Source organism: Poecile atricapillus, chromosome W (genome assembly GCF_030490865.1).
Source record: "Poecile atricapillus isolate bPoeAtr1 chromosome W, bPoeAtr1.hap1, whole genome shotgun sequence".
In the NCBI taxonomy this organism is placed as follows: Eukaryota; Metazoa; Chordata; class Aves; order Passeriformes; family Paridae; genus Poecile; species Poecile atricapillus.
Window position 1 is genome coordinate 19,696,156 of NC_081288.1, and position 26,202 is coordinate 19,722,357.

General features: G+C 39.3%; 1 protein-coding gene across 1 annotated transcript; it reads left to right on the forward strand.

Moving 5' to 3' along the window:
• Positions 1-25,478, forward strand: LOC131591896 (solute carrier family 13 member 4-like). The gene is made up of 16 exons (XM_058863007.1): positions 1-114; positions 5,706-5,834; positions 8,422-8,558; positions 8,765-8,946; positions 9,637-9,691; positions 11,214-11,250; positions 11,876-11,953; positions 13,246-13,436; positions 15,865-15,984; positions 18,823-18,924; positions 20,028-20,129; positions 21,211-21,308; positions 22,438-22,568; positions 22,914-23,075; positions 24,562-24,699; positions 25,341-25,478. Exons 1-16 carry the CDS (start codon positions 16-18, stop codon positions 25,476-25,478), a joined length of 1,899 nt encoding a protein of 632 aa, XP_058718990.1. The 5' UTR covers positions 1-15.
• Positions 25,479-26,202: the final 724 nt, after the last annotated feature.

The window sequence follows — 26,202 nt, forward strand, 5'->3', positions numbered from 1 at the left end:
GCCACCATAAGGAGTATGGCAGTGATGAAGGAGATTCTCCGATCCAGAAATCTCTTGCTTGTTGTTCTCATTCCACTTCTGCTGCTTCCTCTGCCACTCATATACCCCAGCAGTGTAAGTACATTTTCATTTTCTTTTTAACAAAGCCTCTGAGTGCAGCAGGTAGTCCTGCTGATTAAGTTCACAGTGTGCAAAAAAAACCAAAGACATCAAGAAGCACTGGTCTTAGAAAAATCAAAGGCTCAAATTTGAAGGACTGTGAGGGTCCCTGAGAAATCATCACTAAGAGCTTAGAGCTACCTTGAGTTGTGTCACATGCAGAGCTGAAGAGCCAGGTGAAGCTAGAAAAGCACTGCTTTAAAGCAGAAATGTTGGATCTCTTTCTAAAATAATATCTGTGCAGAAGGGGAAGCAGAACAAACACATCCGTGATATTTTCCTTAAGGAGAGGTCTTTAAAAGGGATGCTTGTAGAGTCTTGAGGTTTTTAGCAGTAAGTGTGCATGGGGGGACTTTCAATTTAGAGTGGGTTTATAAAGACAGAGACTCAGGTGAGGCAGGACCAAGGACTCGGTGACAAGGCATTGGCTGCTCCAGAGCAGGTGTAGGCACCTCTGCTGGAACATTGCAGCTCTGCCAGTGGCTCGTAATGCTGCCCCAGAGACATACACAGCAGTGCAAAGGAGGGAATATCCTGTGCCTAACACAGACACTCCAAGGAAGGAGGGAATGCAGCTGTGTTCCTGACACTGCTTTGGAGATACCAAATACCTTGACCATGTGGTAGAGTCCTTTCTTTGCACATCTCTACAGTTGTAACCCATAAAATAGCAATGTTCTACTACCTTACAGAGGTGGTGATATTTAACTTAGCAAAATCTGCAATGTATTAAAAATCTGCAGCTTGTCCTTCCCCATCGACCTAGACATAAATCTGTCCAAAAGGTGCAGCAATATCCATTCCATCCTCTACCCTGCTAAAGATTAATTTTTCCTTAAAGTATCAGAGGATTCATGAATACTAGCACTTTATCCAACAGAAATGCAAAGGATTAGAAATTGCACAGCTGATTTCAAAACCAAAACAGTAACATTTTGTTTGGAAAATAAACCAGGATTTGTAGAAAGGAAATGTTCCTGCACCACTGAACTGTATGTTGCACTTTGAGTTTTCCTGCTTTGAGCTTCAACGTATTTTAGCTGTTCTCTTACAATAGTTTTTCATCTCTTTTATCTCAAGAGAGGGAATGAATAACAGACAATTGTGCTCTTCAGGGAGCAGAAAGGGTCACCCTTTCACAGAGGCTTTTTTTACAGAAGGGTTTAATCTCCCCTGATGTCACTGGAAGGGTGACATGAAAAGAGATGCTCCCTGGCATGCTCAGCCAAGGGGGTTGTAAAGCACCTTAAGGTTGCTGAAGCAGGAGTTCACTGACAGGATTGCTGCAAGAATTGCTATTGCACAGTACAAGCTCCTCTGCACTGTTACTCTGCACCTGGTGGTGCTGCTTTACTGCAAAGTGATGTGAAAATCCATCCAGTTTACTTGCATTTTGTACATATCTGAGTGACCACAGAGAGTAAGGTACAGCTGACAATCTGACCAAGAGCTGGACAAATATTTATAGTGCTATTAAGAAAACATCTACACCAAATAAACTCAGCTTCAAGTGCTTTTGTGCAGATTTTACTTTGTTACAACTCATTGACTCTGATTATTTTTTGAATATGAAGATTAAATTAGATGCCTGCTCAGATGCTTGTATTTTTACAGTTATATTAGTTTTTTTGTCATTATTATAGAGATTGAAATTACCAGGTCATTTATATTTGCATTTCTGCAGGGAAACAGTTTGCAGTTTCTTTGATGATACCAGCATATCTCTGGAAATGTCAAAGGAGCATTATATGTAGTGGCAAGAGAGATCAAAGGGAGCACAAGAGCTCAGGATTGTTTGTAGATGCTGCTAATGCGAATAAAGTCCACAGCTTCTTTTATAATATTTTGTGAAAATAAGTGGTTGGGTGAAAAATAAATTTGAGAAAATTTGCTTGAATTCTCTTTCCCCTTCAAAACCCACAAGTTTGGACATATATAAATGCCTTTCAGGTCAAAAAAAGGGAGTGGTTTACAAACTGAGTGTCTTTTTCATTCTGTCCTTATTTCCTTCATTGTTTACAGTAACATGGGAGCATTTTTGCTTCTTTTTTGTAATATTTATCTACTTTTTTTTTTTTTTTTTGGTCATAAAGCCACCAGAGATGCCTTATATAAGGCATGCCACATGATTTCAGTCACTTGGGGACAGGCTTTCTGTGACCACTGTTCCTGTGGTCACTGCACCCAGACATTTGGATGACTCCTGAAAGTCACCTGTTGGCAGAGTTGTGAGACCTGCAGTACCAGGAGATGTTGGCATCTTGATATGCCAAACCTGCAGAATGGACCCTAAAGCACAGAATATTCTCTGAAGAGCCACAGTTGACATATTTTCATTCCCCTTTGGTTTTATTTACACCAGCTGAAGGATGGAACTTTAGCATGATCCCATAAAATCAAAGATGTTATTCCAGAGGCTGGAATACCTCTTTGCAGAGCTTAACCACATGTCTGCATGAAAGATATGCAAGGGGCAAATAAGTGGGCAAATTTCCAACTTAGACTTTATTCTTCCTTTTCACAGTTCCGAGATCATTGGATATCTTAATTACAGAAGTAAATGCATGACCTTTGGAGTGGAGTTTTTAGCCATGGCTTCCTTCCAGCTCCTCTTTTCTTTCACCTAAGGGACTGGCTGAAGACAGATACTTAGATTAAAGTCCCTCCGACCATCCCATGTTTTCCTATTCCCTGTTTCAAGCTCTGAGGTGGGTTTAACAGAAATTTTCAGCTGTAGAACAAGTGAGGAGGGTGAAACAGTTAAAATTACACTGGCACTGCTTCAGTGTAATACTCAGTAGCTCTGGTAACCATTAATTAAATATATAAACTCAGTTAATTAAATAGAAGAGATTAATATGGTTTCTCTTGGAAATAAACTGAGAAAAAAAATGAAGTTGCCAGACAAGCCGATTAAGTTTTTAGTGGAGATTAGCAAGCTTGGCTTTCCCAGTACTTGCTTACAGTTTTGTACCATTTAAAATTGCAGTTTATCTGGAGTTTTTTTGGTAAAATTATTAAAACCTAGTGTTATAGGAAATACAACAACTTAGTTGCCATCCCAGTTAGGTTTTAGTAGAGATGAAAATTCCCTTTGTCTTATTCCATTTTCACTTCCAGCCTACTTTATTGACACACACAGAGTAATAAAATATAACAACAATCCCCCAAAGAAATTAAAGAGAAGTACATTTTTGGAGTGAGAAAATGGTCTGGATTCAGCTTAGGCTGAAATTTACCTTATTAATTTTGGCAAAACATACATCTGGACTGCTCTAAAATAAAAATTATTGATTCTTCTTTCATTAGAAGTTCTTTTTCTCCTCAGACAACTGCTGAATCTGATACAGAGACCATGCAAACATTAGCAGAAGCTGATGAGTTAAAAATGAAAAATGTGTCAGAGTCACGAGACCACAAAAAAGGCCCTATGCTCTGCTCTCTGTGGAATATTAACTTGAGGCATAATGTAGTTTAAGGTGACTGAGCAGCAAGCTGGCTAATCCAGAGCTAAATTTCTCCAGCAGCCTTTCAGATACTCTTTTCAACCTCTGAAGTGATTGGCATTTTTCTGCTCAAAGGAAGTTAGGTTTTCTTATAAATTTCTTTCAGTTAAATTGGTGTCCCTGCTTAATAGAATCAGAGAGTCATAGAATCATTTGGAAAAGTTGGGAAAGACTTCTAAGATCATCAAGTCCAACTGCTAACTCATCACCTCCATGTTCACCACTGAACCATATTCCCAAGGGCCACATCCACATGTCCTTTGGAAGCTTCCAGGGGTGGTGGATCCACCACCTCTCTGGGCAATCTATTCCAAACCCTGACCACCCTACCAGTGAAGAAATTTTTCCTAATATCCCATATAAACTTGACATGACCTAAACCTAATTTGTTGAATTATAACAGTTTAATGTTGCACTTTTCTGAAATAGGAGTCAGAGAAAGACCTGACAGCTAATTTAAATCCAAGCTTCTGAGCAACTTTGGTTACAATTCTTACACAGGTAAAAGAAATAGTACATATCAATCTGTCTTACCTTCCTCTCTGGACTGTGTTCTGCCTGGTATTACTGTAATCTGTACTTCAGAAAAAAAGATGAACAGCTGATTGTGGCTCTTTATTAGAGGTAATGTAAAAATGACAAATATAAAGATGAATTTAAATACAAGCTATTGATTCATTTTATTGAACCCACATTCCTGTATAATTTAACTAGGCTTTGCCACTTTGTTCACAAAACTGATTGAAAACAATGGAATTTAAAACATGCTCTTCCATTTGCACATGGATCTGTGAGAATTGCTTGTGTGACCTCTTGAAAGCTGCTTGATTTAGAAGTCATCCAGCCAGGATGGATGTATAATGTATAAAATTATATTTTAAGAGACTCAAATAGCATTTGTGAACAATTAATTTTCTAAACAATAGCCATTTGTGAGCTAAGACTCCATTTGGCTCAATGAGCTCATATGGAACATCTGGTGCATAATGAAGAACAAATAAATTTATAGCTGAAGTCAATCAGTGCAGACCTACTAACTGCCATAGAACAGCAAGTTAAGGCCAATACAGGACTTGGCTTTAAATTTGAGAAAGAAAAAAAAAGGTAAAACCTTTTCTTGATGATAGTTTCTGTAATTATTATCAGCAGATATCCCCAGGTTTCTAAGTATAGCATCAGGAGAACTCCAATGAGGGGCATAAATAAAGACATTATCTTAGGAATGGACCAGAAGACTTCCATACACTAGCTGTGTTTTCCTGTAAGAATATTCATCAGATAGCACTTTTCTCTATCATATCCCAGCTCCCCATGACTGCTTACCATGATACTCTCATGCCTTTTTCTACCAGAACCTTGGACAGCAGCAAATTTGTTTGATTAACTCCATCCACCCATTGTCTCCAACCCTGAAGGCCTATGGTCTTCCAAAGGTTTGTAGAAATGACCTGAGAAAATAAAACCAGCTAAAAAAGTGTTTGCACACTGTTCAAACAAACAAACAAACAAACAACTCAAGTTTACAGAGCATTTCCCAAAATAACTACAGGACAGTTTTATGGCAGATATGAATGCTGTAATCTGGTCCTGAGAACTAGCAGTTCTTCTCTTTGTCCAGGACTGGAGAGAAAAATATGCAGAGATAACAGGTCAACAGGTCTAATCTGAGGAGCCATGATTGTATGCTTGATAAATATTGGATTAGGGAAATCAAACAAATTTGCAAATGCACTGGAAGCCATTATTTTGCTGATAAATAGGCTTATCCCAATGGTTTGCCCTGGATTATGTCTGAAATGTTCATTAGGGTCATCTTCTGACACTGTCCTTTGTCCTTTGGATGTCCTTTACATCCACTACCAGATGGTATGCAAGATTTCACACCCAAACAGCTGCACCTTTGGAGGTCCCAAGGCCATCCTTTTTGGTTTTTTTAAACCCAGGCACCACACTCTGAAGAACGCTGTGGGTGAGTTCACAGGGCTCCCCACAGCACGTGGTGGGGCAGCACCACTGATGCTCTGTGCTCTGTCCCTGCAGGAAGCCTCGTGTGCCTACGTGCTCATGGTGACAGCTGTGTACTGGGTCTCTGAAGCAGTGCCTCTCGGGGCAGCAGCCTTGGTTCCTGCTTTCCTGTTCCCTCTCTTTGGGGTCATGAAGTCCAGCGAGGTCAGACCATTGTGTGTTTGTATCATTTAATGTTCTTACTCTCTGCTAATCATTTGAACGAGGCTGATCTTAGTGCAGCAGCAAGACTCCGAGGTATGGGAGGCAGAAGTGTACATCTTGTAAGGTGTAACTGGGTCCCACCAGCTCCTTCTTCAGCTGAAGATAGATACAGGATATAAATAGGCAATATTAGCCAGGAGAGATGTCCATCCTTTCCACTACTGCACCACCAACCATTGCCAAAACCTATTGCACCAAAGGATCCCACCTTTGCCCTTCTGAAATCCGTGTAAACAGCAGCTCTAGGATACTCTGAAAAGTTTCCTTCCAATTTTATTTATTATGGATGTCATATAAGGCAAGAGGCTACATATGCTAAAACCAATTACCATTTATTGCTAAAGACTAGATAATTTTGATATCCAGGTGAATGTCTAGTCCTTTATCAAAGCTGTAATCTACTGCTGCACTGCAGCCAGGAGTTCTCAGGCAAAGGAGCTGCTGTACAAAAAGGTCTCTATGATCATCCAGTCCTGAATTTGCTTACTTGAGGTTTTTTTGAATGCTAATTTCTTTCATTATATGCCAAGATTAATTTTCTTTTTTATTTTCCCTACAGCTTTTTTTCCCCTGCTTTTTTCCATCTCTTTTTGGGGGATGAGGGGACAGCACATTTGATTTAAGGACAAGTAGTACAGATAAGAATACAGAGGAATATATAGAAACCATAAAATTGTTGGATTTCTCCCACAATCTTGAACTGGGAATGCCTATAAATGGACAGAGACAAGCATGAACTGCAAGTTTTATGACTGCTTATTCCCCCAAGTTTTGTAATAAAATGAGAAACATTTTCATACCAACAGAATTCAGTATTTTCACAATCTTTTCTTCCTAATATAAAGGCAAAGTAGTTGGGCATTTTCATTAAAAATTTGGCAGCACATTGGAGAAGGAAATTTAATGTCACCCTGGGAGAAATTCAATGCAATAGCAAATAAAGTGACAGTCAGACAGACTACTGCAAAGAATGTATTATTGGCTTTAGAAACTGAAATAAATCCCTGCATTCAAAAATAAACAAATATGAAGATGCTGCAGTATTTCCAATCTGCTGTTCTGGAGTGATCCTTGCTAGATAATTACTACTGTTTAAGCTGCAAATTACTCACAGGGGTTTAAGAACTTGAGCCAGTGTGTCATATATATTTATGTTGATATTAATAACACTATTAGCATTCCCTTATTTCTCCAAAGTGGCTATGAAAGGAATAAAGGAGAAAAAAAACCAACAGATTCTTCATGCTACTGGATTGATGAATTTCCTCCATTCACCTCATTATTTTTTGAAAAGGTAGCAGGAAAATAAAGTTAATGAGAAAAAAATCAGTGCAAGAAAGCCAAAAAGATGATATTTAAAAGTTCTGGCACACAATTATGATGCCCAAGTCTATTTAGCCACCACAGGGATTTATTAAATAAATGTCATTAAATATATAACTTGTTGCAGATTTCACAAAATAACATTATTGTCATTCTTGCACTTCATGGAGAAGAAATAGAAAGGACAATAGAAAAATTATTGCTTCCTCTGGTCTTACTTGTTTTAAAACACTGGCACCTACATTTGATTAGAGAACTAGTTTTAAACTGAAGAAATTATGTTTTTGAACAATTTTCCAGAAACAGCATAGGGAAGATTGCATCAAAATGATATGAAAATTTTTGCTAGATCCCAAGCATCCGTTTGCAAGCTTTACTTTCTCCCATTTTGTTTGTTTTTACAGAAGTATGTGTGTATGTTTGTGCAAGAATTTTATGGTTTGCCTAATTTGTCATTTTTGAAGTTGCTTCACAGAATATCTTCTCATATTTTAGCAAGACCCACATCCACAATTCTTGGTATGGAGGTGGTCTCTGAATACTTTACTGAGCCAGTGATGGTTTTTCTCATTGTCTTTAAATTAAAGTTATTTTTCTTGAAATTTTTGCCTCTTTTCCTGATAAAATTGAAATGGATTTCCAAAGTGACAAGTTTTGGCTCAGGATTTGTGGATCACTGCAGAAATATACCAACCATTTTTTATTGCCTTCAAAGACCAAGTCCCAAAGGACTTTTTTTCTGATGCTGTAGTCTCTAGGGATGCCACACTTTGCCCAAAAGCTGAACAAGACAAGAATAAATATAGGCAAGATAGACAACAATACCTCCAGAATGAAAAAGCAGATGAAGCACATGAATAAGCTGCCCTCAGTGCAGTTTTGTCTGTGCTTGTTTCCATCTGAGCCTAGTTGAGTATGACTGACTTACTGCAGGCACTGAGCATCCTGCTTGCAGATATAACATTTCTCTTGATCTCTTCGAAACTGGAAAGACTATAAACAATAGGGGAGAGAGCCTTATTTGTGAACACAACAAGAAAGAGATTAAAGACAATATTTTGATTTATGTATTCTTCATTTTCTCCAGCTCCCTGTTCTTCCTACTCCAGGGAGTGCAAAAATGCACAATGCTATATTTCTTCTCATTCAGCATGCTTTCTGTGTGCTTCCTTAACTGACTGCTTCCCCCTGGCCCTTAATGCAGGTGGCTGCTGAATATTTCAAGAACACAACTTTGCTCCTCATGGGTGTGATTTGTGTGGCAGCTTCTGTGGAAAAGTGGAATCTCCACAAGCGAATTGCCCTGCGCATGGTGATGATGGCTGGAGCCAAGCCAGGCATGTGAGTGAACCTTTGGCTTTGGGGTAGTCTGAGGCTGAGAGCAGCAGCTTGAAACCATTCTGATCTTCCCATCCATGGGCAAAAGCTGCCTTGGTTTGGGGCATTTTTCACACCCATCTTTCCTTTCAGAGTTTGAAAGCTTACAGGTTTCCCCCTCCTTTTTTTGCCACCTCCGGCTCCCCGTGTCTCCCTGCTCTGCGCTCCAGGCTGCTCCTCTGCTTTATGTGCTGCACCACGGTGCTCTCCATGTGGCTTTCCAACACCTCCACCACAGCCATGGTGATGCCAATCGTGGAGGCAGTGCTCCAGGAGCTGGTGAATGCTGAGGAGGAGTGCGAAGTCATCACGACTGCAGGCAGCACCATTGCCGAAGAAAACAAGCCAATAGGTATTTGTCAGTATTGGCCAATCTTTTCTCATTTTTTTATCATTGACCAGACTTGTTGATATTGTTCCAATTCTATCAAGGTCTGATCTGTCTGACTTATACTGCCAAAAACACTGATATGCACTCTTTCTTTTTTGTGATATTCCTTTCAAAAAATAAAAGGAAGTTTTAGGAGTGATGGAAGAATAGAACTTTGGAAAATATTTATATTGAATTAGGGTGTCTGCTGTATCTGTGTGTCATAAACTCTTGGTCGTAGGATTTTACAGGGTAGTTAGAAGGAAACTTTTGGTAATAAAGTCCAGGAAATTTAGAAGAAGCTCAGAAGTTTTGTCTTGACAATCCCATAATAAAAAATTGGTAAGAGCTCTAACGTTCATTTTGTTCATTCCTTCCCAGATGGAAAAGGTTTAGGAAGAAAAGAATCCCTTTTTTTTCTCTCACTTTACAGTTTCCAGGCTGAAAATTATTTAATCCAACCTTGTCTCTTACATGTAGGCATCATTGCCTTTTAATTGCCAGATGCACATGATCAGTACACTACAAAACAATAAAATGCCACATCAAGAATGCACCTGAGACTATTTGGACCAGCTTCTGTTTGCAGCAGCTCCTCCAGGTCCAGTGGTGGGACCCAGGGGCCCAGTTCAGCTCTCACCCCAAGGGCTGCTCTCTGTTCCTCTGTTGCAGGTCTCAGCGAAAAGCACGGCCAGCCTTCGCTGGAGCTTATCTTCATCAATGAGGAGTAAGAATGAGCCCTGTACACCAGGACTGGACATTTGAGCCCTACACAGGTTGCAATGAGATGAACCCAGGAGTAGAGCCAGGAAGGGCAAGCAAGACCTTACAAGTGAATGTTTCACATGTGACTGACAAGGAAGGCTTACATGATAAATGGGATTAATGCGATGGTCTGGATCTCACTAAAACTTCACAGTATTTATTTTTTAACACTATGGATATTCTAGGGAGAAGGAAAATATTCCTGGGGGTTTGAGAGCTCTTTTGAGGTCTGGGTTTGTGCTGTGTAAAAAAGTGCTGTCCACGGATTTTTATTTCTGTTCCCCTAAAGGAACAGTGATGAACAGGATCCAAGCACAGCATGGACTGCCCACAGGACATATCCAGAGGGACAACACTTACAGAGTGTTCCTGAAGAAAGTCTGAGCTGCCTGCATTTCAGAGACAGATGAGAATGGAGGGCAAGGGGACGTGGGGGGAGGAAGAACCCACAAAAAAACCACCTCTCATCCCGTAAAAAATTTGTAAAAGTTTTCTTTAAATATAGACAGATTTCTTCATAAGTTTGAAACACTAGTAGTTTCTATTTGGGATAGAATCTAGTAAGGGGAAAGGATCAAACAAGAAAATTTCTTTGTCAAATTATCTAATTAGCTATCAGTTCAAGATACACAAGACAGCATGCAAAGTTAATGTCCTAAAAATTTATTATAGGCCAATTTTGAGGAGCATCTTGTGAAGTGTGAGAACAAAACTGCACAGTCCCTTTTTGAACTCCTTCTGTATTGTTCATAACTATTCAAAATAAAAGAGAAACATTTTTTTTTACTTTAAATTTTAATTAAAATTATTTGGGTTCTCCAATATTTATTGTTATCTCTTTTTATCCCAGCCACATTTTCTATGCAATATAGAATCAAATATTCAGATTGGCATTGTGCCATTTAATCTCTTTAAACCCTATTGAAGAGCATGGGTGGGATATTCCGTACAGAACTATTATTAAAATAGGATTACTTGAAAAAGAGATTTGAATTTGGCAGGAAAAGTAGCACATCTTCTGGAAAGGAGCTCAGTGGATTGTTTGCATGATCCACATGCCACACAGGGCAGGTTTTAGGGAAGGCTTTAATGTGGTACAAGTAGGTACTCAGAAACAACACTGGAAAAGGTGGCAAAGGAAGAACTTGACTCAAACAGGCAGCAGCGGTGCTGGATTGCCTGGTGATTCACTCCACAGAGAGTCCTCTCCTAGAATGGGGTAAATACTACCAAGAAACAAATTTTTTCTTGCTTGGAGGAGGAACTCAGTGCTTACACAGCTAGAGACTGAACTGTGAAACATAATAATGACCCTTATTGTTTGGCCAAGAGCTCACATAAGAGGTTGTAATGAGTGGTGTTCAGCATTTCAGCACACACTAGCTCTCCTGCAGATGTTGTCCCTCCTACCCATGACATGTTCCTCTTGCAGGAGCTGGGTGAACAGGCATTTTTAAAGTATATTTCCCTTTCTTTGTTTTTAGTGCTACTACTGACTTCAGCTCCTTGATGCACTCAAAGGTATTGTCATAAGTGGTATCTTCTGTGCTACACCATCTTCTAATGCAGGAACGAGCAGAACAAAATGCACACAGCTCTGAAAAAAACTGCTGGTCCCTTTATTTCAAATGTGTGGTGCTAAAGGAGGTATTGCAGAATGTTCTGCTTTGTATTTAACCTGTCAGCCTGCTTGCACAAATCAATAGGGGAACATTAGCTCCATAACAGCAGCAGCATAAATACAAAACAATCTAAGTCTGTTGTACTCCTTGCTGCAGACCCTGAGATCCAGTCAGCAAACTAACAATTCCATATGGTTTCAGCAGCCTGCACATATCACAAACTCACAGGCTCAAGGGACCTGGTAGAGTCTCCTACATGACGGAGGAAAAAGACATAATATCATTATAACCTGACTTTAAAAAAAAAGAGCAGAGGGTTTAAGCCTTTTTTCTATCCCCAGAGTAAAACTAACAGCTGAGTTTTAGTGGGTTGGATTTTTTTATAGTTTTGGAAACTTTTTTTCTTTTTCCTTTTTGGCCCCAAAGCCTGCCACCCACTACCTTTACAAAGCATCACAAATTCTATTCCAAGTGTCCCTAGGAACACAATAAAGGCTAATCCAAAGGCATTTTCCTTCTTGCAGAGTATGAACGGTGTGCACATGATAGCCAACCCTATTGGAACAATGAATTCCACGAGCAATGGGCAGCACCTCCCTCAGGTAAGGAAACATTAGACCTGGGGATGAGGCAAAAGACAGATGGGAATATCACCTGCTTCCCACTGTTTCAGATTTGTTCCTTGAAAGAAATCATTCTCCATGGTCTCACCACAGCCACAGTTTGGCCCTTTGCCAGTTCTTGCTTCCATTTAGATGCACCCACCACAGGTATGTTCAGAAGACCCTCCCCCAATGCCTGGGACAATTCATTTAATTTTCCATCCAGTAACATGATCACGAGTTTCCTTTATTATTTGACTGTAATAGCCACTTTGTTTCTGCAAATCCTCCTTGGACAATAGCCCAACTCAAAAATAACAACCCCTGGCACACAAAACCCTACACAGAATGAAAAAAGCAGTAGGCACAGACCATTAATCTGTTCAGCCACTTTGTAAGGTACTCTTAATAGTCACTTCCTTGTCTTCCAAAATACCCAGGCTCAAAATCCTCCATTTAATCAATTCAGTCTGTTATTTCTACTTCTCTTGAGTGGATCCAGGATGAAATTGCTGTTTGGATGACAATTCTGTAGTATCCTAATGGCAGAAGTTTATGTCCACAAAAGTATAGGCTAAAATCAACACATGAATTTGCCTTCACAGTTCAAAAACAAGTCAAAATACAAATTAGTAAATGTAACAAGCCTTTCTGAACCACTTGCTGCTGTTTTCCTCATTCTTAAATTACAGGGTGCATGAGAAGTGCCTTGAATTACTGTACCATTTTTCCCAGTACAAGGATTTGATCTACCAACATAGACAGTTTCCTGTCACTGATAAGAAAGCTGCTTTTGGAGCAAAATTTTCTGGCATTTTTTCCTTCTGTATTCCCACCACTCAGCCTTTTCCACACCATTTTGAGGTCCCCAGCTCTCCATCCCTAATTAGAGGCCCTGAGCCAGTTTAAGTGCGAAAAGTTCACCAAGCCTTTGTGTGGTGGCAGCTCCTAAGCCTCAAGGATTATGGATTCTTTCTGCTCAGTGCTGGCATCCCGTCCCTGCAGCCCTCAAAGGCTTTTGGTGTCCCACTGATATTCCAGTCAGACCTGGAGCTGGCCCAAACCTTAGCCAGAAGTCCGATTACTGCTTGTTTTACATTTTTGTCACGGACCAGGCAATTTCAGGCCCTGGGGCAGGTTCCCAGGACTGATCCCAGTTAATCCCTGAGAAGAAAAACCTGGCCTCTTACACAAACCTGTTGCTTCTCTGGGCCCCCTATGACTCTGGCATTAGAGCAAGCTGGGCTGCAGTTCTGATCACCTGCTTTCCTTGTGAATGTGTCCCCTCACAGGCTCAGATCCTGGTCCTGCCCCCTGAGCCCTCGGATCTCAGCCTGAGCAGCAAGTACCGATATCAGACCAGGCACGACCACATGGTCTGCAAATGCCTCTCACTGAGCATCTCCTACGCAGCCACCATCGGGGGGCTCAGCACCATCATAGGCACCTCCACCAGCCTCATATTCCTCGAGCACTTCAACAAGTAAGAGACACTGGGGTTTGGTGAGAATGGTGGGTGAGTCATTGTCGTGGTTTTAAAGCAGTAACTAAAAAATTACTTATTTCTTGCTGTGAAATATGGATTAGAACAAGAGCAAAACAGGCTTAAAACTTAAAAGGAATAAAGAAAGTTTATTAACAAAACTACAAGAATAAAAAAACACCAGAATAAACTTCCAGAATACTCTTTTATCCCCCACTACTTGACCATTCCTTTGTACATGTGACAACATAGAGACAGAAAAACCTTAGAACTTTCGTGGTTAAAACAGCCTCAATTCCTGCTACAGTCTTTTCATCAGTCTTTGTAGAGAAACAGAAGTCTCCTTCTGCTAATCTATGGAGTTTCTCACAAGAAAACCATTTTTGTTATAGTTTTCTATTTCCCTGATGCCAGCTACCCAGAAATCCTGTCATCAGAGTTCACTCCGCCCATTTCACATCACTCTGAGGTGTGTATGGGCCATGAGTCTAGGGATGTTATTTTAAGGATGAGTTAGTCAAAGGCAAGAGTCTTCTTCATCTGCCTCTGTGAGTTCCTCTGGAAACAGTCTTCTCATTGCCCTCAAGGCTTCAAATCTTTGCTCAACTCTGTTCCAGCACCTCACTGTATCACAATTACTCTCTCTTTTGCTCAAAATCCACACTTTGAACACTCCATTCCTCCCTATATACTCTGTCATGAATTAAAGGAGTCTTTTTAAACTACTATTGTCTATCTCCATAGCTTTAACAGAAAAGTATTTCAGCTTATAAAGCATCTCCTTATTCTCTCTCCCCGATTTAAAACTTAACTCTTTTCCTCACTGTTTTTGGTGGTTTTATGATGTCTTCCTCATGTTGATTGTCTCTCTCTCTCTGTCTTTCTGAGAAAAAGGAGTAATCTGTACATTTTATCCAGGTAGTAAAAGAATTAAAGCCTTAGAAAAGCTGCAAGAGTTCATGGTGTCAGGTTTCAGTCCAGCAGCAGAGACTGAAAACTAAGCCAGGCCGGTCAGCTCTGCTTCTCCCCCCCACCCCCCACTTCTGCAGCCTTGTCCTTGTCTTGACAGAGCCTTGTTACCTTGTCAGAAGCTGGAAACCAAAGAGAACAAGAGTGCTCTGACTTTACATCTTAAGGAGGTTCACAGGTTGATTTCACTTCTTAATGGTCAAAACTGCTGTCAATTCTTAGAAATGACCGATAATTGGTCAGGAGAAAAGACTCCCATCAGCCACCAGCAGTTTCAACTTCCTTAGCTCTCAAAACCACCTTAAAGGTAAAGCCACCCCATGACAGTCATTATCATCCTTGTGGGTCATTTCCTGCCTCAAGGAGCCCTGGTAAGAACACTTTCTCCGAAGGAAAATTCTACTCTAATGTTATTACCAATGGTTAACGTTTGAAAGTTAATCCATATCCATGTCTTTCATGCAAAGTACAAACTCCTTAGCATGTGGTAACATTGAGGTAACATCAACTTCTTTTGATTTGACATACTGATTATCATGAAGGCAGCAGGCACTCTGGAAAAGTGTGAGGTATGAAGAAAGCTATGAAGAAAGAGCAAAGAGGACAAAGAGGTACTCACAGAAGAAGAAATGTCATAAGAACAGCTGCTCAACATGCATTGAAAGAAAACAAACACAAAACCAAACCAACTTAGATATGTGGCCTTACACATTTGCTCCAGAGAAGATGAGAAGCAGCTCCCTGATCACCCAAGTACTTCCTTTATGATAGACCCAGGGCTCTCAAAGACATGAATGGTTCAATGTCAGAAACATGAATGTTTTTCTGTCAGAAGACTGGTGGTACTTCTCATGCACAGAAACACATCCAAGCTCAGATCTGATTCTGACCATCTACTGCTGCCAATACTGCCTTGATATCTCTCATTTTTCTCTCTTAAATGGTGGTAGCAAAGAAGACTAAGTTCAGAAGTCATGCTCAATCCAAGGATTTGGATTTTATAGAATTTTCCAATATTTTGCTTTTATGATAATTGCATCAAATGTACACATCCAACATCTTTGTCAGAGCACAGCAGAATTCAGTCAATATTTGTGTGCCCCATGAGAAGACATAGAAAGAGGTTCTGGGGTGAAATCATTCTGAAGTCTGACAACCCTAAAAGAAGCTTTAATATAAACCACAGGTAGGGATGGAGTTTCACTTCAGGTATTTCCAAGTGTTTTTGAAGCTGGCCAGACAATCCAGACTATTTGGTGTTAAAGGTTTGGAGAGCTATACTGTGTGTTGGTTTCAGTCTCCATAGGTAATGCAGCAGCTGCAAATGCAAACTGATGGAATTTTTCTCTCACCCCATGTCAGATATGTATGCCTATAGGTGTGTGTGCAGCTATGACTACTGGAAGCCCCTGTCCCTTTACTGTTCTAACCTCTCATGCAACCTCTTTTTAATTTACAGTCAGTACCCAAAAGCTGAAGTGGTGAATTTTGGAACTTGGTTCCTGTTCAGTTTCCCCATCTCCCTCATCATGTTGGTGCTGACTTGGTTCTGGCTGCACTGGCTATTCTTGGGCTGCAAGTGAGTCGAAGTTGTTCAAGATATACAGATTACAAAAGCAGGGCACCCACAGCTCCTCTCAAACCTGTCTCATAATGAAGTTTTGACTGGCAAATGACAGAATTTAAGGCACAATTTCCTTTTTCTTGCCAGAACAATTGCCAGAGGAAATCTCACTGCTTAGCTACCCTTTACATTACCTTCTGCACAGACAAAAGTGTAGAGTATTGCTGCTTGAGATTGAAGTGCCCGGGTATTGCTGCTAGAAATCTGCACTAAACATTCAATTGGTTTGGGGTTTTTTCATTCTTATGACAATGAGGATTCCCTTGTGGACCAAAAATCTTGTTATAAGTCCTTTTGAAAAAGCACAGTTTAAAAGATAAATAGAAACATAGCTGCAAGTGAAAAAGTTACTTTTCAGATCTGCCTCCATCTCAATGAAATTAACATAAACCCAGTTAAAATTAAAGGTAGACTCCATATATATTTCTCTTTAAAGTGGAAAGGACTCACAGCCTAAGAGACAAATACCTTTAATACCAGTAAGTCCCTAAGCTCCAAAATAAGAAAAAGTTTCAGTCTTCTAGTTCATATGTTTAGCACATATTGTCTTTACAAAGTTAATGAACACTGCCTAAATGTGTGCATTTAGAATGGATTAGTTAATCTGAATTAAATTGTGATGCAGACACATTTACTCAGAATTAAATTGGCCATTAATTTGATTTAGTTTACTCTTAAAAGTAAATTGAGCTGACATCACTGTTTCACCCAGGTCAATGAATAAATTGATAATGAGTTCTGTTTGCTTCTGACCTTGACTAGGTTTGAAGAAGTAATTTAGAGGTGAATGGCTCCACACCCCTCTCAGTCAGTCTCTGAGTCTTGTAATTCCAAATGAAAAGGCTGATATAAATTCCCTCTACATTTTTTTCTTTTAATCTTGAAAAGAAACAAGTCCTAACATGACCCTCAATTAATTTTGTTTAAAAAAAATAAAATTGAGACTCCACATTGCATCCAAGACTCCATGCTGATTAATGTTGTTCTAAATAATACCAGAGACTGCAGCATTATTGACTTTTTGAGAAGCACTAGTTGATTCCAAGGCTCCTTAATCTCTGACTTCTATTCACTGCACTTCATTAAAGAACATATTATGCTGGGAGCTGGGCTTCAATACTCTGCCTTCACATCCTCCTGAGCCTGGAAACACTTAGAACATGTTGAAACAGCTGCCTAATGCTTGTGCATAAATGTTTAATGAATTCCCGTAATGTTATTTTCCTAAGAAGCCCTGTGCCATCAATCTGTTCTTACTTGGCTCAGCTGAGCAGCATTTCAGACTTTAAGGCCCTTGACCAGGTCAAGGGTGAAAGAGAATGGATGCATCAAGGGATCTTTGCCAGCAAAGAAGAGCTAAGGGTAGAAGTTGTACAGAACTGTCCTTTATAAACCATATCTAGCTCTTCTCCTCCAGCTTGCAATGCTCTTCCAGCCTCGTCTCTCCCTGCTGGTAGAGTTTACCAAAATCTAACAGCAAGATTTGCAAGGAAATTTAAAATTAGATGAAGGGCAGTGCTACATGAGCTAAATAAATGCATTACATATTCCCATTTGCCCATGGGAAATTAAAACCCTGGTTAAGACTTTTCGTTGACCAGACAGGACCCATCTGGATCTCAAACAATGAAAATTCCTTTGCAAGTCTGGCCTTAAGCAGATACATTGAGGGAGATTGCAGTCCGTGTTTTGGCCAGTGCTTGGGTGCCTAGTGAGGTACCAAGTGACATATTAAAATAGCAGGAACCATAAAAGCACCCATTATCAGCTAAAAGGACTATAAAAGTTGTGCTGCCATGGTACCTCAGTCACTGCTGCTGCCTCTTTTAAACTGGCTTAGATCCTGTTACACCTCTGTGTGACAGAGGGTACAGCTGGAGTGAAAAAGAGAGATCTGTGGCTCAAAGCACAGTAAAATAACACTTCTGGAAAGAAGAGAATGAGAGGGTTAAAGTGAGCTTGAAAGCATCTTAATTTCAATTAAGAACGTCCATGACTTCTTATAGAATGAAGGCAAACTGAATAAACTAAGGAATTCACTTAACATCCATACAAATGTATAGGAGGATCAATATATCCAGCTAGGGAATATGCTTGTGTTTTCATGTCCCTGGCAGAAGAACAGGCATTTTTCACCTGGACAAAACACCAGGCTGACTCCCCTGACCTCTGTGGTGCTTTTCTGGCTGTGCCTGATTTAGAAACAGCAGTTATTGTGACAGTACAAGCATAAGCAGACAGGTTGTGGCAGCTAACACGATCCCAAGCACAGCTTTCTGTCATTATGAATCCTGAATATTCAAGGCAAATATGGTCTCAAAAGCCAGAGCAGGCCCCAAATATGTTGGATAACCCTGATCCAACTGGAAAGCATAGTTAGCCCATGAAAAATTTCTATTGATAGCTGACCTCTGTCACAATCTTTCCATGTGATGAGAGACACTAGCCATGTCTTTTGGAGGTTTCTGGCAGCTCTCTGAGGAAGCCTACGCAGAGGGAGCCCAGCCATGGCTCAAGATGGCTCAGTGATACCAATCAGTACTAGTCAGAGCACCCTGGGGACCTTCCAACTATGTTTACAACAGAATCTTAAAAGAACTTGAAACCAGATTAATTAAATATCACACGCAGTAATTTCCTTTCCCATTGCCATCAGGCCTTGCCCCAGGCACATATCTCCCAATAGACCCTGATACCAGAATTTTCAATCTACCTCACTGCTGGGTTTTTTTTTTTTAACTACTTTTTCTCCCCCTCTTTATGCCCTTGACTAATTTTATTGTGCTATCTCAGTTTTAAAGAGACTTGTTCTGTGAGCAAGAAGAAGAAGACCAAACGGGAAGAAATGTCAGAGAGAAGAATTCAAGAGGAATACAAGAAACTGGGAAATGTTAGGTAAACCAGACCTGCCTTCCTTGGGAATTTGCCTCTCTAGGCCAAACCATTCTCTCCTATTGCTCTCCATATTGCCTTGGGCTCATGTAGTTTATTCTAAAGCTCCCAGCTCATTTTCCTCCCTTCCAGGATAGAAATAGAACTAAATGCAAAAATGAACGAAAATCAAAGACTTTGTTACAAGCATGCCTAAGCTAACATGTGACTCATTTATTTCTGAGGAAAATGGGGAAAAAAAGGGAGGATTTGAGTTTATTACAGGGTTCAAAGGTTATCTGAGTCAAGGTTTTTCTTTGAACACTAAAGGATTCCTTCTCCTAATTCAGGCATGTACTTATTTTAGTGGATAGAAGTTCAGCAAAGGCTTTTTCCTATGCCATGAGTTGTCCAGCCTTCCCAGTTGCCTATAATATTTATGCACAATGGCAAGAAATGTCTCTTGAAAAGATTATTTGGCAAGATTTTCATTTTCAAAAGGGCTGATATGGCACAGAATTCCTCCTTCACAAAACAGCTTTGTGCTGTTTTAATGGAAATATTGACAGATCAACTGCCTGAATATGATAAACTCTGAAACTAGACTGTTGTTCAGGCTGTGCCTAAATATGAAATCTTTCTTAATTTAAATCTGTGCTAAATTAAAAATCCTTAAGCCACCTCAAGTATCCTCAAGTCACCTTGTGTGCACCATCTGTGCTAATTTACATTGTCATTTGCACTTAGGTTTTCTAAACTTCTAAAAAATGCAAGACTATGTTTACAGTGGAATGCTAATATGAACTTCACCTTGTTAACACATTTAATCAGATAATAATGCAAATACAAAACAAGAATTTAAAAATATTTTCCTTCATGTCTTGCTCATGAATGATTGTATTGCAAATACAGATGGCTATTTTTAGCCTGTTTCTTACTGGATTTAGATGGTTTCAAGCTGGGAGCCAAATCTAGAATTCTTTAATTCAAACTAATCTTCCTTGCTATTTTTCACATGGTTTTTATCCTTTTTTGAAGCCAGTTTCTACTTTCTTACTTCTTCTGGAACTTGCTCTTCATACTGACCTTGGAATTACTTCCTAGCTTTCCTTGTTTTTCATTTCTAGCTATCCCGAGATGGTGACTGGATTCTTCTTCATCCTGATGACCTTGCTTTGGTTCACTCGTGAGCCTGGCTTTGTACCAGGATGGTCATCTTTTTTTGAGAAGTGAGTAAAATCCCCTAAACAACTGCACAGGAATACAACTTTGCTTCTTATGACTTCCTACTATATATATATATATATATATTTTTTTTTTTTTCCCCTAAGACATCATCAGCCACATTTAATGAAGCAGTGGGAAATGGAGTCTTTATTCAGAAATTAGGAATTTTTTTTGCTTAAATAATATTTGTTTGTATGATGAAAAATTCCATTCTTTCTCAGTATTCAAAGTGAATTAAGTAGAGAAAGTAAATTAAACCATTTCAAATGTACAAGAATAGGAGGGTCAGATTTTGAGCTTAAAGTATTTTAGTGCATTCAGAAAGAAGTTTTCACTAGAATATGTTGCAAGTATAATTGAAATTAAAACTTTTGACAAAAAGTCTTTTATCAAGCAAATGTCCACTCAATTAAATATTGCTGAGAATGATGACTGAAGCAAATAATTTCTCTTTTATTTTAAATAATATTGAAACAAATTACATTAAAGCTTATTTTAACACACTTTGCACATCAAAGTATAAGTGATCAGAATGTAAGTTTTCTTTATATTGCTACTGTATAAAATTAATTTTTATTCCAATTTTGACAGAAAAATGATTTCTAATAATGTGATTTTCTGATGATCACTAGAGTTTGGCACTCCTCAAAATACTTTTACAGAAAGAGTTTTAAACATTTAATTTAAAATCAATCTACAGTTCAATTCTAAAGGATCAGTTGGGCTTGGCATTTCCCCAGAATGTGTTTACTTTTCTTACCACCACAGTAAACACACTACTTTTCTGTACCTCCAAGTTAATAGATTTGTAAACCAAAAGGGACTATTTTTTTTTCAACCAGAATGTTAAAAATTATTGAGCTGTGATTGAAGCTGGCTACCAGACTCAGTTAATAAATGGGGAAAAAATCCAATTTGTACCCTTGATATGCAGGCATACTTTTCTAGCGGGCTGTTAGTATGACTGCAGATGTGGGAATACAACTGTACCTGCAGAAATGTGCTTGGAGCTATGTACCTGCTTTGGAAATGTTTCTGTAAATGTTGTTTTTATGAAAAAATATCCTGCTGTTTCTTTCCTAGGAAAGGTTACCGGACCGATGCCACTGTTTCTGTATTTCTTGGGTTTCTCCTTTTCCTGATTCCAGCAAAAAAGCCATGTTTTGGAAAAAGGAGAAAAGGTGAGGAGAATGCAGTAAGAAAGAGAGCTGGTACATTTTCCAATTATTTTTCAATTATTTTTCTTTTTTTTTGCTCTGTAAAATGTTCCCAGAAGATAGTTTTATGTTGGTAAGTCAAGATTCAGTTTCTCCTCTGATTCCAGCCCTTCCTGCATCAAATCTCCTTTTTCTTTGCCTTAATTTATATTGTCTCATTCAGAGGATGACAAACAGGTCTTGAATTTGAGACTGCCACCTCTTCTGTGCTAGCAGAGTTATTAGACTTTAGGACCAAGGACTAAGCTTTAGGAAAGGTTTAGATGGAGTTCCATATTAAAAAACTATATTGCAAAATCAGCTCAAGATAAACCCAAGTAAAAAAATTAGTCATCATTTATACAGTGGAAATCACTGTAATATCTTAAGATAAACAAAAAAGAGATCATAAAGTGTCAAACAATGTTCCAATTTTGTGAACTGCTTCTCTCACAGACTTCTTGATAATGAGATTATTTCACATTTGTTTGGGTAGCACTCAGTGGTTTGATTGGTTGGCTGTGCCAGTCTTTCAGCAGCGCTGTATGAAACTAGAATTTTCTGCACAGTCTTGTGCAGAGATTATAAATTTATATAAACATATATTTTTATACTATCATATATTGTACAGGTTTTAGGAAAATATGAAACTCTCTAACTCCTCCTTCAAGAAAACACTCAGGCACTAAAAAAACCAAATGTCCTCAGATAAAATCTAGGGGCCTAAATGCACTTCATCAAGCATCATGGCCTGCTTCATAGCCCTTTCTTTGATAATATAATCCCATCATAACACCATCTCTGTGGTCTACAGATACATGCACATGCATATCACAACACAGCTCACAGTCCCTCCAAAAGCTGTAACATGAAAACACAGGGGTTTACAACTATTTACATCAACAGAGCAGCCAAGGGAAAGTCAGGGTGTTTGGAATGAATACACTGCATTTTCTGAGGCCAGGCTATCCAGAGAAACAAGCTATGCACTGCCTCTTTGCCTCTCTCTCAGGTAGTTCCATGCACATTAAGTCATTTATGTTCTTGTGAAAAAATGTGAAGATCTTTGCGGAAAGGGCTGTACAATACCGGTCACACACTTTATTTGATATAGGAGATGGTGAAAAGTCAACAGACATTAACACACTGGAGCCCATCATTACCTGGAAGGACTTTCAGAAGACCATGCCCTGGGAGATCGTAGTGTTGGTTGGAGGAGGTTATGCCTTAGCAGCTGGATGCAAGGTACTGGTGTAGTTTTGGGGGTTTTTTATCCTCCTTCCTAAACATATTATCAACCTGCTCTTTTATTCCTTTGTATGCTCCTCAGTTTGGATTTACTTTGTGGATACTTACAATTTGTACATAATGTAGTAGGGTGCACTCCCTGCACTCAATATATGTCTTCCTTGCTATTTATTAAACACTGCAGTGAAATCTAGTTTACTGAGCAAAAGGAAATGCAGAAAGCATAGACCTAAACATTATTTTCTGGTGGGATTCTCTAATGCAAACTGGCACAGAAAGAAGAATCTGTTTTACAAACATACCAAGCATTTAGTAATTCTTGTGCTTCTGTCCTTTCCCCAGACCTCCGGCCTCTCTACATGGATTGGACGTCAAATGCTCTCCCTGAGCAGCCTTCCCTACTGGGCTGTAACTCTGCTGGCTTGCATCTTGGTGTCCATAGTAACAGAATTTGTTAGTAATCCAGCAACCATCACCATCTTTCTACCTATTTTATGCAGCATGGTGAGTTAAAATAGTGACATTTTTAGTCTGTTGTTTCCTCACAGGCTTGTGGGAATTTTTCAGGATGTGAGGGTCTTGGCACTCTGTTCACATGCCTCACCACGTTCACCCAGCCTCAGTTCCCAAGCTACTGTTCTGTAGTCTTGGAACTAGGAAGAATAATATAATTGGGCAGCCAAAAGTGTATCTGAGCATCAAGGAATTTATAATACCTCTCAGGCAAAGTGCACTTAGGAATTCATATGCCAGGTACAGAAAAGGTGACTATGGAATCAACAAGTTAGGTGAATTTCACATAAAGCTTGAGATGCTTTTGGCAGTGTTATTTTAAAGGTGTTCATTATGTAGTAGTCACCTGCTCCCTACTTGTGAATCCTGAATTTTATTTCAGAATTAGAAGTGTTCAAGGGGTTGATCTGGTAAGCATACTGTCTTCCACCATGGAAAGCAGAGATGTTTGTAAGGGGCAGAAAAAAATCAGGATGCTGTTGACAAAGGTAGAAGAAAGAGATAGTAATTTAATTTTATGTTGGAATAGCAGTTACAGAAAAATTTCCTTTTTTTTTGTTACGTAATGTGAAAATTTTCTTACCAAGAATGGAGGTCATAAATCATCTTTCCCATTATAACTATTTTATGGGATTGTCCTAAAGCATATTATAGGAACAGTTCTGAGTAAATATTAAGATGTGGTCAGATCAAAATATGTAATTGTGTTTCTGTGACTTAGGAATTCAGATTTGCCTCTGCTCCATGCAGAAAGGGATTCTCCTGAAAAAATATTCAGAGCAGCGATCTACTTGTAGCATGAAATGCCATCTTAAGGGAGACTCTCTTTTTAGATTGCAAAAGTAACCTGCAGACACTTCCCTCCCCAAAATAATTGTGGCCTTGCTTATCCTTCCTTCTCCCTCTCATATAAAACTGGGCCAAAGTGATGTAAATTAAAATCGAAAATTTTATCACCACTGAAAACTGCATTCTTTAGCCCACTGTAAAGAATATTCCATCATCTCTGCCTTCTCACCATGCAAGTTTGGATCATGAACAGCTGGTTCTCTTAAGCACTGTTCTGGAGGACATCACATAATGGTCTCACAACATATTCAACAACTGGAAGAAGCCAGTTCTTTGTGTTAACCTGTTGTGAGTTCTTGTGGATGAGGACTGAAGCAGCAGTCAGTGTTAAAGTCCAGAAGACACAATACAGAATGACACAGAGAACAAGTGGTAGAAAGAGTGAAGGTATCCTACTATAGTAGCAAACTCCACCCTCCCTCATGGTGAAATGTCTCAAGAGAGATCCCTGGAGCCTGAAAATTATATCACTGTTCTTAAAAAACCCCAACCAACCAAAAAATACTTCCACGCCTAAGTTTAGAAATTTGGCAGGTGCGATTCACAGCAGAGCGGGTCCTTTCATACTAATTGTCACCTGTGACTTTTATGGATTAGGTGAAACACTTCTGTCCCTCTGTTCTTCCAGTCAGAAACCCTGCTTATCAACCCTTTATACACTCTGATTCCTGTCACCATGTGCATCTCATTTGCGGTAATGCTGCCTGTGGGGAACCCTCCAAATGCCATTGTCTTCAGTTATGGGCACTGCCAGATCAAAGACATGGTGAGTCTTGGCACTGGGTACATCCTCCTGTGCTTCATGCAACTTCAACACCACATCCAGCAGCCAATAATAATTAATAATAATAATTGCATTGGTGCAATAATAATTATTATATTGCTGCTACTATTAATTAGTGATGTCTGCACTGCTTTTACACAATAGGGCTGTCAGGTTAAGAACAATCACAGATCTGCTGTAGGATGCACACATTTCTTAGCTGTATTTTTTAATGAATGTAATGGTCTAAAGAGCTTTAGGAGTATGCAATCCTTTGCACTGACCTATTAAGACAAGCACAAGAGAGCATAAGAAATTAGATTTATCACATAGCTCCACAGTAAGTCAAGTGTGTGTGGTTTAATTCCCCATTCTGATTATCCAATTGAGAACTCCAAGTGGCAAACTGAGCAGTGAATGAACTGCATCAGTCTCTAACTATCATTCCTGAATACTCCAACATATACCCTGACACATATTCTCTCATTTATGCTTTTTTTCTTTTGTTCTAGAAATCACTATACATAAATTATCACACTGTATGAGTCAGTATAGATCCTACTGCTTTTTTTTTGCTTTTTTTTTTTTTTTTCCTATGTTAACTGTTTTTGATCAAGTTGTTCTGATGCATTTTGCTTTTGCAGGTGAAAGCTGGCCTGGGTGTAAATCTAATTGGTCTGGCTGTTGTCATGGTGGCCATCAACACGTGGGGAATTAGGCTCTTCCAGCTGAACACCTTTCCAGAATGGGCAACAGTCAACAACATCACAAGCCAAACATAATCTTCAACGAAAAAAAGAGCGAAAGTGCAAGACCAAAGCAAGTTGGAACAAAATATTGAACATACATTTCACCTATGAAAGAAAGAAGGAAACTTGTGCATACATAGAACCAGGATCCACTGTAAAACCATGAAGAAAATCCACTGGGAAGTCTTCTGCAACAGCTTTTCAGTTCAGAAAATCAGCATGAGTTAAAAGGGGAGATTAGCTTTGCTCTCTTGCTGTCTTCTCTGGGATACCATAACTCAGAAAAAATCCACTCCTCCAAATTACCTGCCTATAGCTTTTTCACACCTTAGAGCAGTTGTGTAGGACTTGTATGCAGGACTCCAGTAGCAGAAGACAAGTACACATACACTGGTGTACTCAGCAGTAGCAAATTCAGTCCTACTATTGACTTCTACACTGAATGCAGGGTGAGCCTTATTCCCAAATCCAGAGGAGCTTTATAAGCCTACTTCTTTTGAAGGCAAATTCTTATTTTTTTTGAGATGACTCATCACTGTTTTTTGCAAAAAACACTTTTCCACCTAACTCATATGACCTGGACAGAAATCCAGCTACCAACTACCAGCTACAGCACTTCAAAGGGATAGTAGAAACCACCAGAGAGGAAGGAGAAACTTCCTTGGAAGGAGAATATGGGAGGTTTTTTTGCACAGCACTACTGTAAGTTTCCAATATTGCAGTACTTGCAGTCTCAGCTTTGGAAGGAAGCTTCAGG